Source organism: Crocuta crocuta, unplaced genomic scaffold, assembly GCF_008692635.1.
Source record: "Crocuta crocuta isolate KB4526 unplaced genomic scaffold, BGI_CrCroc_1.0 scaffold2, whole genome shotgun sequence".
Taxonomy (NCBI): domain Eukaryota; kingdom Metazoa; phylum Chordata; class Mammalia; order Carnivora; family Hyaenidae; genus Crocuta; species Crocuta crocuta.
In genome coordinates this window covers 4831888-4850739 of record NW_027528640.1, presented here as the reverse complement: position 1 = coordinate 4850739, position 18852 = coordinate 4831888, and the positions used below count along the sequence as shown (strand labels likewise).

Below are 18852 nucleotides of genomic sequence, written 5' to 3'. Positions count from 1 at the left end.
TTGTAATATGAATATTTGTAATGCTGAATTTTCAGCCAAAGGAGTAAGTGCTTGTTTGAAGTTGCATAATAGCAAATGAAAATACTAAAAGATCTAGTGAAGATTTGAAATATACATATGTATGGAACATATTAGCAAACTGTATACCAATATCATAATATTCATACTATTAAAGCTAATATTAACATATTTATATGCTTTTAAGTAGATTAGTTCCCTTAAAATGAATTAGTTCTTGACTATAGAGCATTCTTGACTAGAGACTGATGAGAAGAGCAAGGTCAACCAGAAGTCTGTCTAGAGATTAGCTGACAATATAAAGCCGTGAAGAGGCTGGCATACTCTTTGTGAGCAGACTGCGAGACGTAACGGACAATTCAGCTTCCCTGCCACGTAAGCTTGATGCATACATTTGTCCTTACACACCATCCATCCCAAGAGGAAGCCCTGACACACCACAGGAAATTAGGTGCTGTGTGCTTAGTCAATGTCCCTCAGAGCATGGGAAAGTGAGAAGCTTTGCAAACTGAGATCACGTTAAGCCTTTTGGGTTGTTTTTTGTTTGTTTTCATTGTTGCTCTTCATACTTTTGTACCATGAGATTTCTTAAAAGTGTACTTGAAAAGTTATGATCTTACATGATCTTACTTGGATTAGCTTACCTTCACCTGGGATTCACATTGGCTTATATCTATCTTATCAAAAAACTCTTAAAATTAGGAGTCCTGGGGTGCCTGGGTGGCTCAGTCGGCTAATGGTCCCACATCAGCTCAGGTCATGATCTCACAGTTCTTGAGTTCCAGCCCCACATAGGGCTCTGTGCTGACAGCTCAGAGCCTGAAACCCGCTTCGGATTCAGTGTCTCCTTCTCTCTGCCCCTCCCCTGCTTGTGCTCTCCCTCTCTCTCCAAAATAAATAAGCATTAAAAAAAAAAAATAGAAGTCCTGAAACATCAGCAGACATTAAAACACATCTTGATATTAATCACCAGTAATGTAAGAGGGGAAGAGCTAATGGGCAGGCACTAATTCAAGTTGCCCATTTCACATTCCCAAGAAACATACTGCTCAAAAGGAATAAGCCCTAAAAATGTATTTACAAATCAGTGTTTCACTCCATCATTAAGCATTGTTATAATGAATGAATTTGTGATTGCATTTGTAGCCTATCCATATTTGGGAACACGCAGGTATTAAGGGTTATAACCAGGGGTATGGAGTGAAACAGCTGGATTCTGATTGTAGCAGGCACATATTGCTTGCATCACCATCAAATGAAATGAGGCTCAGTCTACCAATACTGAGACAGTCCATGAAGGGGGTAAGGGGGAACCTGCTTCTATTTACCTATTACTCATGCATTTTCTAATGTAACGAGTGGTTACAGCTCATCTGTTTTGTGTGGAGTCTGTTTTGGGGGAACTTTATGTACCCCTTTTTTTTAATTTTTTTTATTTCTAGGAGAGAGAGTGAGACAGCGCGATCAGGGGAGGGTCAGAGAGAGAGGGAGTCACAGACCGAAACAGGCTCCAGGCTCTGAGCTGGCAGTCAGCACAGAGCCCGACGTGGGGCTCGAACCCACGAACCACGAGATCATGACCTAAGCAAAAGTCGGACGCTTAACCGACTAAGCCACCCAGGCACCCCGAACTTTATGTACTCTTAATGGGATGCCCCCCCTGCCCCGTCCCCAAGACGGATATAATATTTTGTCCTTCCTTCTTACCTGTGATTTTGGGGTAGCAAGCACAGAAATGAATGACAGTTCCTGTCAGAGTTCCTGGTCCATTAAAAGTGGGAGTGGGGGGGGGGGCAGTAGAGTGTGAAGTAAAATCGAGTGCTGCAGTATAACACGTGCCGTCAGTTATGATGGTACCTATCAGGTCTTCCTAGGCTGCAGGGAGTTCTCGGGGGGGAACATAAGCAAAAGGGAGCCTAATATCTGGGCACACACCAAGATGGTGCTACTGATACCAACCATAGAATAACATGTCTTTAGGTTTTCCAACCGTGGAACTATACAGATAATGGATCTAAGAAAAGGATTTCCATCCACTCCTGCCATTTTTTTTTTTTTGTTTGCCTTTTTCATTTAAAGGGGAAAGAAGTATTCAGACCCATGGATTTCTTGAGAATTGATTCCTTTTGGATAATTCATTCATTAAAAATAAACATCAGATACTAAGGTCATCCTTAACTTTACATTCCTTTTATGTAGTCTGCATTGAACAATGCAGATTTAACGATAGAGTGGAACATCTAAGTTTTCAGTCAGAGCCCTTCAGTGAAAGCTTTGGGATAAAGTGATTTTAACTTCCAAGCATTCGAGCCAACTCTGTGAATGAGTATTAACCAGAACTATCTTATGTTGAATAGAGACGTGGCCTCCCCAACATGGGGGAAGCATACAGAAAACATGGGAAAGTCAACAGTATGGATAACAAGAAAAGAATGAAACAGGTGGCAGGAAATAGCACGGGGTAGAAGACTGTCAGAAAGAGTGAAACACCTAAGATGTAAAAACCTTGAAAGGGGAAAAATTCAATTTCCAAATCTCAGCTCTTTCCTTGTATTAAATGCTATTTTTTCCTCTATTACTAGACATTGGTTTTTCTTCTGCAGAGAAAGACCACGTGGTTATTTGGGTGTTTATGCTTCTGTTAATTATTTGGTCCATGACACAAATCTTTATGTATCCACATCAAGGCTCTGAAGAAAATGTGATAAGCCCCACCTTCTTAGTGATTTTTAAATTGCTTTCATGGGTATGTGTACTCAGACTAAATGGCTTTATTACTTTTTTAAAAAAAACTAACAAGTGAGTAATAAGTAGCTAAGCAGAGAATTCAGGCTATAAGAATATCTCAGTTATCCTGATAACACAGTGATAGATAATTATATCTATTGGGGCACCTGGGTGGCTCAGTCGGTGAGGCGTCGGACTTCGACTCAGGTCATAATCTCACGGTTTCTGGGTTTGAGTCCTGAGTCGGGCTCTGTGCTGACAGCCAGCTCAGAGCCTAGGGCCTGTTTCAGATTCTGTGTCTCCCTCTCTCTGACCCTCCCCCTGTTCAAGCTGTCTCTCTCTCTCAGAAATAAAACATTAAAGGGGCACCTGGGTGGCTTAGTCGGTTAGGCGTCCGACTTTTGCTTAGGTCATGATCTCGCGGGTTCGTGGGTTCGAGCCCCGCATCGGGCTCTGTGCTGACTGCCAGCTCAGAGCCTGGAGCCTATTTCAGAGTCTATCTCCCTCTCTCTCTGACCCTCCCCTGCTCACACTGTCTCTCTCTCTCCTAGAAATAAATAAAAATATTTAAAAAAAAAAAAAGAAAAGAAATAAAACATAAAAAAAAAGATGTATAAATAAGAAAAGAGGCATGTTAAACCTCGGAGAGACTGAGATTAAGTCCCAATCCTGCGTGACCACATGGATACCGTCTATACTGGCAGCTAGCCCCAGGAAACAGAACTTGACAGCATGAAGCTCTCTGTTTATGAGAAGTCCAGTGACGTGTACAATTCAACCCAATCACCTGGTCCCTAGACCCAGATGTTTAGAAAGGCTGTAAGAGAAGTTACCTAGATTCATACTCAGGGCTTCAAGACTAGTGAGTAACAGGAAGGTGCTGAGACAGAGTCTCTCGGAACAGACCTCAGTACCCGGAGATCCTAGAACGGTCCCAGCGAAGTCACCACGCCCCCACGCTCAAGGCCAGGCCACAGTATTGCCGGTCTCCGGTCAGATAAAAGAAATACCACCCTGCTTTTCATTCCTGGACTTTTCAGGTAGCACAGCTTTAGAAAAAAACCAATTCTAATACCACAAGTTGAGACTTACCCTGTTAGCACTAACATTTTGAAATAGTCCAAAACGCCATCACAAGGTTTAACCTAGGACAGCATTCTTTCTGTCCCCAAAATAGGGTTATAGTATTTTAAATGGCATACCAAAAAACATATATTGAGGTAAACTTCTTTATTTTCTTATACAACCAAGAATCTTAAACTATCTTAGTATATCACCATCTTAACAGGTCACATTTTAGTATCATGTGCAGTTTTCACATTGTTTTACTCAATATTTAAAAAATGTAGTTAACGTATCGTAGACTCTTTTCGTGTTGCTGCATATCCTTTGTAATCTTATTTGGTATAACATAACCACGTTCAGTTACTTCTGTATATTTACAGTGAATAAAAGTGAACAGACCCACTCCTTCCTCNTCCACCCCCCCCCCCCCCCCCCCCCCCCCCTTTAAAGTAAAAAGGAAAACAGAAAAAAATACAAAGACAACAAGGGGAACTAAGGTTCTGGGAGGGAACCCCTCATTCAAGTGTGGGATGCAGAGGTGGGCGTTCGGCACCCCTTCCCCAGACTACAGAAGAAACTGGAGGCTACTGCCAAACGCTTCCTACACTTCCTATAGCCTTTCAAGAAGCTCCAGTAGATTTCTGAATTTGTTCCTTTAAAATGAGGATGCTCTGCCTTTGCTCAGGGGGCAGCATGGCTATCTGGTCGGCAGTCAGCTGCAGGACCTGCATGATCAGAGCCGCCTTCTCTTGATCCTGCGGCGTCACCTGGCTCTGCCCGGGGCTAAAACTGCTAGGCTGGCCGCCCCCTTGCNCTGCCTGCCGGCTCCAGGATTTCCCACCCCTGAAATGCCTGCCACCTGCCTGGGTCCCTGAGGACCGCCTGCCCCCACGTTAATGGGCCCTGGACCCTGGATTCCACCAGTCATTGGGCCTCTGGAACTGGGGCCAGGGCCCCTTATCTCCATTCCTCTTCCATCCATGCCTCGCGCTTCCATCCCTCTGGTCTCCATTGCACAGGTCTCCATTCCTCTTCTTTCCATTACTCGCGTCTCTAAGACCTCAGTCTCCATGGCTCGAGGCTCCATCCCTCGAGAATCTCTACTGCCTCTACCATCCATCGGGAGACCCCTCTGATCTATCATGGGTCCCCGGGGCTCTCCAATTAGCAGTCTGGGATCTGCTAATGGCCCTCCCCTCATCTCATGGGAGGAAGGGCCACGGCCGTCGTGACCGGACGCATGGTGCATGGGGGGACCCTGATGAGGCGGGCCAAGATAGCCTCTAGGCTCTACCTCCCCCGTGACTGAAAGCAAAGTCCCTCCACGGGGGTCGTTTGGCGCATCTCCTAACAGCCCTCGAGGAGGCAGGCCACCGGCAGTCATGGGTCCGCGAGGTAGAGGTGCTCGGGGATCCGACATCTGCACCTGTCCCCGCTCTAAAGGCACTGGACCAACGCCTGGCATCCCCACCTGGGGCTGCATTCCTCCACCGGGAGTCAGGGAACCGGGCCCGGGTCCCGGAACCGCGGCCGGCAGTGGCCCGGAGGCCGGGATCCCGCCCTGGATAGGGGTCTGCATCAGAGGAGGAATGTCCTTCACGGGCCGTCTGGCCATGTGCTGCGGCTGAGGTGCTGGCGCGTTCTGCTGGTTCAGCAGGACATTGGGTCCCGGGCACAGCCCCGGGCCAGGGCCGGGCCCGGACACGGGCTGAGATTTGCCCGGGATGAGCGGGGTGACATGGATCTTGCGGTGCAGGATTTTCAGAGCGATCTCCGGATCCATGATTCTCATCACCACCTGGGCCTGCAGCAGCGCATAGGCCAGCTGGGGGTTCTGCAGCAGCATGTTCCGCGCTTCCTGGTGGCTGTTCTGCACGCACAGCTTCATCTGCTTCATGAGCTCGAACATCTGCTCGGGGGGCAGGCTGGCGACCGCCCTGGTGATGGACTCGGGGGCGTCTTCCGGGTCGATGGGGTCACCGTAGGGCGAGTCGATGATAGGCGCCGCGGGCCCCAGGCTCTTGAGCTCCTCCTTGTTCTTCTCGCTGGCCGCGTTGTCCACCCGCAGCGCCCGGCCGCTGAACTCGCGCCCATTGAGGTTGCGCATGGCGCTCAGCGCCGTCTCCTGGTCCTGGTACTCACAGAAGCCATAGCCCTTGGGCTTGCCCGTCTCCCGGTCGTACACCAGCCGGAAACTGACCACAGAACCGACCTCCGAGAAAATGTCCTTCAGCTGCTCCTCGGTGGCCTCATACGGAATGTTCCCCACAAACACGGAACGCAGGGACCGATCCATCGCCGGGTCTCTCACCGCCAAACTCGACATGATTCCGGTTGGGCGCCCAGCGGAGAGCCGATTCTTTACCAAGAGTCGTCCTCTGGCGCCCCACGCTTCCGCTGAGCCCCGGAAGCGGCTCTCGGACTCCGGGCGGAAACCTCCCTGGGCCCTTTCCAATCGTTCCGCTAAAGCCGCACCGCCGGTGTGCTCCCCTACCTACACTGGTTAATGCTTTTTGCCTCTGGTCTTTCGTGATTCTTGCAGTTCCTTATTAGCGAGAGGCACGATTCCCTTCTCGTGTCTTATTGTGAAGACTCCCCATGGCGCACCACCCGGCCGCCAGGAAAAGCCTGGGGCTGGCTGACCACAGTAAAGATGGCCGCTCGGGCTTCACCATGGTAATCGGGAGCGGCCTCCTCCCATGACGTCAGGGGCAGTTTTGCTTCCGTTTGCCCGGCGGGAAACCGCCAACCGTAAGCAGGGTCTGGGCGGCGGGTTCTGTGTTCTGATGCTAGTATCTCAGGTCCCCGTCCCTCCTTCCTCTGGTTTATTTAAACCCTGTTTAAAATCCCATCCGGAACTACGAGGTAAAAGCGTAGGCGTTCCCTAGCAGTTCGGGATTTGCTTCTTGAACGACAACAACAGCTACGTTTCGGAAAACATTTTGGGAGAATAGTGGCCTGAGGCCCCGCTGTCGCGGACGCGGGTGCTTGCAGTCCCTCTGCAGCCGCTGGCGGCGACCCCGCGGTGACCCTCCTCTTCCTTAATGGTGTTAGCCTGCACTAACAGCGATTCGTGGCCAAGCACGGTTCAGGGCTGCAGAGCATGAATTAGTTACTTAGGCACTGTCACACTGCAGGCTTTCGGATCACTAATGATTCCTGCAGACGGATGGGGACGATGGCATCCCCACTCCTGTGAAGGGCGCGGCAAAGAGGCGTGTCCACGCTGCCGCTGTGTCTGCGGGCGTTTCCAGGGCATCGGAGTGGAGCTTGCAGGGGCTAGGCCATTTGCTAAGCGGCCAGGCAAGGGCAACGCCAGAATGGCTTTTTTTGTTTTTAAAGTAATCTGTGCCGCCAGGGTGGGACTCAGACTCGAGCTCATGAGGGGGAAGAGTCTCGGGCTGTCCTGACTAAGCCGGCCAGGCACCCTGAAAGCCACAGAATTCTTAACCAGGTCGGTCTATTCTACTTCCCGGGCAGCCTCCCGTGTAGCAAGAAGACAGCGCCCAGGAAATACACACAATTTTTTTTCTTTGTAGAAGGAGCGGCGGGGGGTCATGGGGGACAAGAAAGTTTGTGGAAAAGAAAGGGATTGTTCCAGAGGAGGCTGTATCCTAGGGTCTCCTGGTACAGAGGACCTCATCTCTCTTTGGGGCACTGGAGGACCCAGGGGACCGACTCACTGGTGCGGAAGGAAGGAAAGAGAGAAGGAAATGGAAAGAAAATTTCCTGGCTGACCAGTGACAGGCCGCGTTCCTGGGGAGGCTGAAATTGCAATTTCAGTATTACCCAGGTTTGGAAATTCTGTCTAAGAGACACCATTTGGGGTCTGTGGTTGCACTCTCCTTTTTTTAAACACAGTTTCTTTTATTTTTTATTTAAATATAAAAACCGATACCCAGTTAGGCTGTTGAAAACGTTTTAGTGTCTGTGGAACAACTTGGGTATGAAATCTACTTTTGCAATGGCATTTTTTTTAGTTCTAAAGAAAACATCACAGTATCCCGAGTTGAAATTTAGTATTCTCGTTGAGATGGCCCGTATGTGTAAGTACATGCAGGATTTTGAAGCCTAATGTTTCCAAGACTTTAAAAGTGAAAATTTTGTATTGTTTACATTGCTGATGTAATACACTGGATTAAACAAAAGCTATTTTAATATTCACCTCACTGATTTCATCTTCTTAATGTGGTTACTTCGAAAAACTAAGTTACAGTTATGGGTCCCACTCTGTGTCTAAGGACTGCACGGTTCCAGAGCCTAAGCATTAACCCCTGAGCAGGGAATTATTCCACATATGCCTTTTGAGGGAATTGTGAAACTTTAAGTCACACCAAAAATTGTCATGTGGTTTGAGTATCACAGTCGAGTGAATACATCTGAAATGACTATGACTGTTTAGTTACAAATAAGACAAAGCATTCATTTACCTTCATGTGTTTTAATAGTCCATCAAAATAGGCTTGAACATAGCTATTCCCTAAGCACATGTCAACTTCTATCTGCAAGTGACCAAGTGTATGTATATCAGGCAGTAAAATCTTGCCGATGCTGTCTGGCTGGGTCCAAGGACCCAGAGGTGTTCCCAAGACCAACCTAGAGGGTCCTTGACTTCATAGAGGATGGAACTCAAACATGAGCCAGCAGGAAGTGAGAGCGGGGTTTACTGGAAGTATAGAGAGGGCAGGTACGGACGGAGCACCTGGGAGACTCAGAAAGGAGTAGAGGCCCATCTTTGTTTGGGGTGTGGTGTACGCGTCCCCTCAGGCATCTGGGAACCGGTCAGAACAAAGTGGAGGGCCCACGTGTTACTCCTGGGGGCCAGCGGGTCCCTGTGGGGATGTCCAGTTCTATGGTCTGGAATTTCCATATGGTGGCTTCTCTCCTGGTCCTTCCTGAGATGTTATCTGTTATAGAGCAGCCAATGACTCTGTGTCCCTTACGGGGAGGACACTCACTCTTTGCGCTATGCAGCGTGTGTAACGTGGGGGTGCCGGTCCTGGCGGGATGCAGGCGGGAAAAATAGCAAAAAGCAGATTTTTATGGAGTCTTTCAGTTTCTCTGCCTCACTCCTATTCAAAGAAATGGAACAGCCCCTACCGCTAATGTTTTTTTCACCGTGATTCTTATAGGAGTTGAAGCAGGGTTGGGGTGAAGAAGTGTGTGTGTATTAAATGTCATCAGGATGATAAAAGGCTGTTTGGGCAAAATTGTCAAGTTCGTGAGAGGTTGCATGGCTTGCCTGTCTGTTTCCTTGCTGCTGCTGGTGGTTTCTTAACCAAGGGTCCTCACCCCATAGCTTGCATCAGAACCACCTAGAACCATGGCCTGTTACATCAGGTGGCTGGGCCTCACCACCTCCTCCTCCAAACATAATCAGTATTTCTGGGGCGGGAGTGGAGAGTTTGCATTTCTTTTTTTTTTTTTTAATGTTTCATTTATTTCTGAGAGAGAGAGAGAGAGACCGTGTGAGCAGGAGAGGGTCAGAAAGAGAGGGATATACAGAATCTGAAGCAGGCTCCTGGCTCTGAGCTGTCAGCACAGAGCCTGATGTGGGGCTCAAACTCACAAACTGTAAGATCATGACCTGAGTTTGAAGTCAGACACTTAGCTAACTGAGCCACCCAGGCGCCCTGAGGGTTTGCGTTTCTAAGTGGTTCTCCACTTATGCTGAGGCCCCTGGTGTTGGGAGCCCACTTTAAGAATCCTTGATCTGAACAAAGGGACTTGAGGTGCTTTTGTTTTGTTGCTCATCAAGTACGTCTCTGTATGAAATAAGGGTGGTCTTTTCACAAAGCCTGGTACTGTTTCAGTGCTGACCTAGCACAGCCAGTCTATGCTGAACCCACACCGAAGACACCGTGGGCTCACACAGCGGGGGAGCAGAGTGACCGAGGAAGTCGAGGGACAAACAGGGAGAAGCCATGACTTTAAGTGTATGTTTTTTGTCGTGGGTCTTCCATATTCTCTTCAGTCTTCTTGTTCCAAGCTAGAAGAATGGTTTGCTGTACCTCCTTCATAAAGGACCAGTACAACCGAGCACATAGCTCAATGCCCAGGATGCATCAACTCACATTTGTTACTAGCTAGGTGGCCCAGAATTACTGAGAGCTCTTAGAAACCTGTGTATATTTCCAGGTGCCTACACACAATTTTCACAGATGTACTTTGGAAAAGAACTACCATTTTATACTACTTTCTTTGTTCCTGTAATGTTTAAACTTTAGATATGTATAGCATGGCACATACTCTGAACAAAAATGTGCCTAGCATCTTGTGTGGTTAACTGTTGATTCTCTCAGTAAATCAAAATACCATGTATGTTAAGAGTGACTTTTAAACAAACACATCAGAATATATGGCCAAATGGGGCGGGGGGTTGTTTTTCAAACGAATAACCTTGAGAAACTATAAACTTAATCCATTGAGGCTTCTAGTGTTCCAAATGATTTTTAAGCTCCTATCCTGAAATTCTTTCAGCACTCCATTTCTAAGTCAGACTGGAAGACTGATACCTTAACTGAAAAGCATACCTGGGTTTTGACAAAGAACAAAATCACTTCGATGCAACTAAATCCCTTCTCCTTCAGATCAGACTTGGGAAAACTGTGGTTGGTAGCTATTTCCAAATAGCAAAACTTACATCAGAATATGAAGACTCTTAGACTTTGAAAGGAGTACAGAAGATTCACCATAGATTAAGAGGACAGATTCCAAAGAGAGTTACTAAAAATATTTTTTAATTATAACTAGAATTTTTGAAACAAGTGTATGGGCCCTTCAAGGAATAATAGATCAAATATATTCCTCCACAAAGTTCTCCCTGACCTTCCTCTTCCTTCCTCCAGGTTGGAAATGAGTTCATTTGCCTTTGCATATAAACCTTCCCTTATCTGTTTCTGATGATAGTAACCCTTCTATCTTTTAGTAGAATGATTATTTTCCTTCTAAACTATAACATTGTTCAAGGAAAGAGATAGATTCCCTTTTGTCAATTAACAAAGTGCCTTATATTTGTTCTTTTATTCCATCAATATTTATTCTAGAGCAGTGAAAAAGACAAAGACATTTCGCTAGAACAGAGGTTCTGAGTGTGGCCCTGGTCCAGCAGTATGAGCATCACCCAGAAACATCTGGAAATGCTAAAATGTGGGCCCTATTCCGCACCTACTGCATCAGACTCTCTTGGGAATCTGATGCTGTAGGTTCTGTACAGAAATCTGAGTTTTAATAAGCTCCCCCAGGTGATTCTGATGCAAGCTAAAGCTTGAGAACCATTGAACTCAAGGGAGATAATCATAGATACATACATACATATACACATGCATTGTCTTCTTTTTCACTGTATCAGCACCTAAGATAGAGCTTAGCAAAGGTGGGTGCTCATTTTATTTCTTGAATGAATAATGGGAAGTGACCTTATGCACAAGCTCTCATTTTACAGAGAAATACAGATACCATTTGTATGTGTGGCATTAAAGAGGAAACCCATGGCATTAAATATGTCCCCAATCAGAGTGGGACCCCCTGTCATTTTATTCCTAGGTCCAAGGTACTTCTCCCAGGTTAACTGTTTGATAAAAGAGATATGTAATGAAGCATGCAGAGGAATCAATAGGGTCTAGATCATCAAGGAAGATTCCCTGATGGAGCTGGGATTTAAGGGATGGGTTATACTAGGGTATGTGTACACAGAAGATGAAGGAAATAAGCCAGGAACTAGAAAAAGCCAAAGGATGAACAGATAGAAATAGTGGAAGCATTTTTCGATGCCTTCAGAGGAAACTAAAACATAGTTAGTGAGTAGTGTGATAAAAGATTGTCTTTTGGCACAGGCTGTAAAAGGTTTTGAAGAAAAGATTTATGAGTCTAAACTTGATGGTTGTATGAGTCAGTAGCCTTATTCCTTCTTTCTGAAACATGAGCACATAATGATAGGAACAGTAGAGGTTTAAGAACATGAGACATGTCCAGTCCTTCTTCAGGAGATCTTTTGCACCCACACTCTCATTTTAAATATTGTATTTATATTTTATTTAAATACGTATTTATTTTTAGAGACAGTGAGAGCATGCACACACACTCCCGCAGGGTAGGACAGAGAGAGAGAGAGAGAGAGAGAGAGAGAGAGAGAGAGAGGATCCCAGCTCCTCGCTTTCAGCACTGAGCCCAACTCAGGACTTGATCCCATGAACCGTGAAATCATGACCTGAGCTGAAATGAAACTGGCTGAGCCACCCAGCCATCCCTAAAAAACTGTATTTTTAATTGAAGTATAGTAGATGTATAGTATCAGTTTTACATGTACAACATAGTATTTCAGCAATCACATATGTTATGAGATGCTCACCGTGAAAAGCAGGTTACCATCTGTCACCAAAATTATTGCACTATTATTGAGCATATTCCCTATGCTGTATTTACATCCGTGTTCCTTATTTTATAACTGGAAGTTTGTGCCTCTAGATCCCCTTCACCTGTTGATTCCTGTCACCTGTTTTGTCCACCCCTGCCTCCCCCCCATGACTTTGTTACCTATATTTGTTTCTCTTTTGTTGTTCTTGTTGATTTCGGTTTTTAGATTCCACACATAAATGAAATCATATGGTATCTGTCTTTCTATGTCTGACTTATTTCGTTTGGCATCATACCCTCTCCAGACTCTCCTTTTCAATCCCTTATAATCTTTAATCGGAAGTATGGCAGTTACTCTTCTCACATTTAACGTCTGCAATCTGGCTTCATTCTCTGCTCTTGCCCCCCACCCCTGCTCTGTTCACAGTGGTATATTGGGGATGTCTTCTCTATCCCTTCTCATCACCCCATGTCTGGATCCTTTCTGTCCTTCAACGCTCACTTCGGACACTTCCTTCTAAAGTACTGACCAAGCAGAGCACCTAGTATCTTATACATTGTGTGTCTTCTATGGAGATTGTGTTACCCCATAAGCACAGAACCCATATATGGTTTTTATTCTTCACATTGCCTAGTCCAGTGCCTTATATATTCCAGGCACTCAGAGGATATTTTAAGAAATGAATACAAGAGGGGTGCCTGGTGACTCAGTCAGTTAACCATCCAACTTTGGCTCAGGTCATGATCTCATGGTTTGTGGGTTTGAGTCCTGTGTCGGGCTCTGTGCTGACAGCTCAGAGCCTGGAGCCTGCTTCAGATTCTATGTCTCTCTCTCTCATTCTCTCTCTCTCTCTCTCTCTCTCTGTCCCTCCCCAGTTCATGCTCTGTGTCTCTCTCTAAAAAAATTAAAAAATTAATACATCATCTTACAGTAACAGATTACGTATGTTAACCGAATGGTAATGCAATGCTTTTAGTTCACAAAACACTTTTCTTTGGGCTCCCACACTGGGTTTTGACAGCAATCAAATGAGGTACATACACTTGCATCCTGGTTCTAAAGATGTAGAAACATAGGGGACTGTTAACCTAGAACTTTACCTAAACATAGACTCATTTAACATACAGATACCCTTCGTAAAAGCTAACAGCACTAAACAGGAAGGAGGCCCTCTGATAAATGCTGTATAAAATATGATGTCTTAAATGAGACAACTTTTCAGCAACCTTTCCTTTCAACAACCTTCCTGATACCGGCAGTCATACTGTCAATTTACAGCTAAGGGAAGTTCACTATTGTGACCATGTTAACTGGCAGAGCCAGGATTTGAACTCACACTGTGGAACTCCAGAATTCACACTCTTAAATCATTCCATTAAATGAGTTTCCCCAGGATCATAGCAAGCAGGTGGCAGGGCTACGGCCTGAGACCAGGTCTCCTGATTTTAAAATTCCTGTTTCACAATCAGTATAGTAATCATGGGCTATTGAAGCCCGGACTCCAAATACCTTGGCTTTTTTCCTGATTGTCCTTGAGTACAACTAATTGCAATTTTGACATCGCAATCAGTGCTATGGCAACAGATGGACCATAAGGTATAAAAACTGAAGCGATTGAGCAAATGTTTCCTTTCTCTATTTGCAGGGCTGTAGTGAAACCTCACATGTGGAATTTCTTTTTTTTTTTTTTTAAGAATGCACTTAGATAGGTAGTAAATGCAGTTTTCCTAAAATGAGAGCCCAAATTTCTCAATCCCAAAATTAGGTTTGTCTGTGACATTTTCCCCAATTATTTTTTTAAATGTTATTTATTTATTTATTAGAGACAGAGAGAGAGAGAGAGAGAGAGAGACAGCATCAGCAGGGGAGGGTCAGAGAGAGAGGGAAACACAGATACCAAAACAGGCTCCAGGCTCTGAGCTAGCTGTCAGCACAGAGCCCGATGTGGGGCTCAAACCCACGAACCGTGACATCATTACCTGAGCCGAAGTCGGACACCAAACTGACTGAGCCACCCAGACACCCCAACCCAATTATTTTCTTTAAATTTTATTTATTTTGAGTAATTTCTGCCCCCAACGTGGAACTCGAACTCATGACCCTGAGATCAAGAGTTGCGTGCTCTACTGACTGAACCAGGCCCCACTTGGTTCTTTAAATGTATTTAATATGCAACAACATATAGAGGAATACATGGTAAATTCTGTTTACTTCTGCATGGGATGCACTGCTTGTATTGGCAAGAGGAAGAGGAAGAGCCCATGAATCTGGAGCTGCTGGGAATAGACCATTCCAGGATTAGAGGCTCGGGGGAGGCAGACAATCTCCCTGGAAGGGATTGCGTGGTCCAATGTGAAGGCAACGAGGCTCAGGGAAGACACTTGACAGAGTTGAGTCCCCAGTTACTTGCCAGCCTGGCATGGAATGGGATCTAGATATTCCAATTTACCATCCAGAGGCGGGAAGGTGAAGGGGTAAGAGCACAGATTTTAATCTCCAAGAGGCTTGGATCGGCTGCCTCGTTCAACAAGTAATTGTAGAGTCTGAGAACAATTACTCCTCTGTGTTTCCATGTCTATTAAATGGGAATTATATCATCTCTATGGAGACGTGTGGAATATACGACATGCTTCTTTTTATCATTCATTCTGCACAGTAATTATGAATCTACATTTATTTTATTTTTTTTAAATGTTTTTTTAAATTTATTTCTAGGAGAGAGAGAGAGAGAGACAGCGTGAGCAGGGGAGGGTCAGGGAGAGGGAGACACAGACTGAAACAGGCTCCAGGCTCTGAGCTGGCAGTCAGCACAGAGCCCGACGCAGGGCTCGAACCCACGAACCGCGAGATCATGACCTAAGCGAAAGTCGGACGCCCAACCGACGAAGCCACCCAGGCGCCCCTATGAATCTACATTTATTACATAGACCTAGTAGGAGTAGATACAGCCTCTTAAGTACAAAGAGACTCCAACTTTGTTTTTTAGTCTCTATCTTCATTTTTGTCATTAAGGGGTTGGAATGGGTGAACCTATGGTCTGTTGTCAAATTACATTGCTTTAAAAATCTGAACTCACATCATTTAACTCCAGAACTCAAGCTCTTAAATTGTTACTCCATTAAGTGAGTTTCTCAAGGATGCGTAGCCAAGTGGGAGAGCTATGGCCTGAACTATTACAGTGTTTGTGTGGATGGTATTGCCATTGTCACCGGTGGTGGATTTGTCGTTGAACTCAAGTGCTTTCTAGGCTCAGACCCATCAGACACGTCATTGAGAATTTTACTGATCAATGCAGTGTTCACTAGGTTCTTGTATTAAGCCCTGAAATGCACTCTTCAAATATTTAGTTGACTGAGATTCCTTTTTTTTTTTAAATTTTTGTTAGAAGGGCCTGCCTGGACTTTGACTGTGGAGGACCCAGGCTCGCTCAAGCCTGCATTGGGCTAGCACACAAGATACCTGTCTGAGTGGACACTCATGTTCAGGATGTCATTAGCACTGTGCTTTCTGAGCATGTGCTGGCAGACACAGGCCAACCATTCAAACACGGGAGAAGCAAAACTAATTGGCCAAGAAGTGGAGCTCCCTTATTCTGGCTTCAAGCTGTCACCTGAAAGAACAGAGGAAGGAAGTAGCCTCAAAGATTCTGGAAAAGTAAAGGCCTGAAACCAGGTCCCAAATAAAGACATCCTGTTAAAGATGAACAACTCACGAATCTTTCTTCCTGTGACCAGAACAATCTAATACCCAACTTCAGAGAAACGTCTGAGCTTCTGAATTCTCTTCCTTAGCTGGCCTCTTCCTTCTGAGGCTCAGCTGGCCTCTCCAGTGAGCCTCTATTTATGCCAAGCTACAGAAAAGTGGATTTTTTGAAATCTTGGATTGAGGTTTCAGATTATTGAAGACAATAGCAAAGACCAGTGTGGCAGAATGAATTTGGGGCTTTTTATCACATTTGAGTGATCCTTGAGAAACATTATGTTGGCATGCCAATTCATTTCTTTTTTAACTGTACTTAATGCTTATGTATTTTTGAGGCTGGGGAGAGGCAGAGAGAGAGGGAAACACAGAATCCATACCAGGCTCTAGATGCTGAGCTGTCAGCACAGAGCCCAAGCTGGGGCTCAAACTCACAGATTGTGAGATCATGACCTGAGCTGAAGTCACATGCTTAACCAACTGAGCCACTCAGGTGCCCGAGCATGCCAATTCAGTAGATTTGTGATCAAAAAAGTAGATTCTCCAGGATCAGAAATGAGATAAAAATGTAAAATCTGTTGTCTCTAGAAATGCGGTCGCTAGTACCTCCTGGCGCGACCCTAGACACCGTGTCGACCTATGGGAAGGGAAGGGGGGAGGTGGTATTTTAAGGATACTCTGCTGTCACTTCAGGCTCTCGCTGCCACAACCAAATACCACAGATTTGGTGGCTTCAGAAAGCCCAAATTTTGTCACAGCTCTGGGAGCTGGAAGTCTAAGGTCAAGGTGCTGACACATTTGTGTTCCCTGGTGGCCTCTCTCCTTGGCGTGCAGATGTCCTCACATGGCCATTTCTTCGTGTGTGCAAACCCCTGGCATCCTTTTCACTTCTTACAAAGACCCCAGTCATGTTGGACTAGGGCCCCACCCTTACCGGCCTCATGTAAGGCCCTCTCTGCAAATAACCAACATGGGAGGTTAGGGCTTCAACATATGAATCGAGCTGGGGGAGGAGAGAATGGACTCAGTTCATTCCCTAACATCCCATAAAGCAGCCACCTGTAAGAAAGGAAGGATTGCGTAGGTGAGACACATTCAGGATGCTCTCTTCCCATTCTCTCTCTTCCTCTCCCCCCTTTCTTCTTCACTACCCCCTCCTCATTCCTATCTTTATGTCTTTTCTACTTGAAGAACCAGATCTCTGATTTCTTTACCTAGTCCACTGACATTTGAGGCACTCTTCCTCAGGTTTTTTATTTACTTGTTACAGATTTGCCCAGAGAAAACGATTTGGTTCTCTGAGTACAGATTCCAGTTCCCTGGGAGGGAGAAAGTAAGGGCCCATCTCTACTATGATGTCCATCCATGATTCAATCCAATATGGAAGAGGGAATGAGACCGGGGTGAGAGTGAAACTACTTAACAGCCGTTCACAGGGGCCCAGCAATCAGCTGTAGTGGGAGGGACCGTACAGACACCTCTAGTGCCTTGAACTAACCTTCTTTACCTGCTGGGCCATGGAGAGGTCCATGATAGGGGTACTTTGAGGCTCACGGCATTTTTTATATATCATCAGGAATAGATTTGCAGTTATTTCAATATTTATTTTGAGAGAGAGAGAGAGACAGAATGAATCCCTAGCAGGCTCCATGTTCAGTGTGGAGCCCAATGCAGGGCTCGATCCCACGACTCCAGGATCATAACCTGAGCCGAAATCAAGAGTCAGATGCTCAACTGACCAAGCCACTCAGGCTCCCTACCATTTGCAGTTACTTTAAATACTTGTAGAGCCATCCTGCTCACAGCTGCCCCGGCTGACCACGGATTCCAAAATCAGCTCTTGGTGACCCGCCCTTGTTCGGAAGAGGAGCCGTGGAAAGGGGTCTTCCCGGCAGGGAACCTGTCTGCCACCACAGATGCTTTTTATGTCACTCTTCTCAGTCAGTCCCTCTGTCTCTGCAACAGTAAAACATTAGTTTCCGCGATGAGTAATGTCCATATGAGCTTTTTAAATATTGATTACAGACAGAAAAAAACAGTCTGGTATCAAATAGTAAAGACATGTTTAACTGCCCATTCACGGTCTTCGGAAAGCTCTCACTGTATGTAACATATGATTTTCCTGAAGGTGAAGGGAGTATACATTTTTAAAATATCAAACTCCTCCATCATTCATGTAAAAATATTGAGACTTTTATTCTTGACGGTTTAATGGTACCAATAAACAGTGACGGTTCTTCTGTTCATTGTCCTCTTCATCACCATCAGCTGACATTGACCTTGCAATGGCTGTGTATACTTTCCCGGGGAGCCGCACAATGCGAGAGCCAGTCTCACTCACCTCCAGGTGTTTGCCAGTTCTCTCCCCGCTGGGGGAAGAAAACTAGGAGACAGGGAGGGGTGCACATGACCTATACTTCTGGAGGGCAGTCTTTTGTGAGCCCTGAAAATGGAATTGTGTGTGTTAGTCCGTGGCCCACGAGGGGGCCAGGAAAGAGCAGCTGAGGCCTGTGGGGAGAATAAAGGAAACGCCGAGGTCTCCCACCCGCCCATTCAGTGGCCTGGGCTTTGCTGCCCAGATCCTGGGATGGAACGGTTGCTGCATGTGCTCATTCTCACCTGCAGGGAGGCCGGGCTCTATGACATCCTCCTGCGAGCAGGTGTCTGCCAGGAAGGAGACGGACCTGACGGTTTTCAGACCAGCAGCAGCCTGAAAGGTCTTTAGGGAAAACTTATGCAACTAAAAGCAATTCAGCATCTCCTTTGCAAAAATACTCCAGGAGCGGAGAGCAGCCCCCGAGGTTGACCAGCTGAGGGTTTCAATGTGAAGGGAAATGGGATTCCTGCTTGCAGTAGCCCCCCTCCTCTTTTTGTTTTGCTTTGTTTTTTTGCTTTGTTTTACTAGGAACTTTCATTAGCTTTTATTTGGAACGTCCCCTGCTGAGGATTTATGTGCTGGGACTCGGCTTTGTGGCGGAAGGAGAGCT

General features: G+C 45.9%; 2 protein-coding genes across 3 annotated transcripts in view; one reads left to right on the top strand and one right to left on the bottom strand.

Moving 5' to 3' along the window:
• Window positions 1-18852, top strand: part of PRKG1 (protein kinase cGMP-dependent 1) — a 1238678-nt gene that overhangs the window by 700133 nt on the left and 519693 nt on the right. The window lies entirely within an intron of this gene.
• On the bottom strand, window positions 4231-6235 carry CSTF2T (cleavage stimulation factor subunit 2 tau variant). The gene is given in 2 exon segments (XM_077755215.1): window positions 4231-4624; window positions 4627-6235. Coding segments are annotated over 2 exon segments (1704 nt in total). The 5' UTR covers window positions 6137-6235; the 3' UTR covers window positions 4231-4430.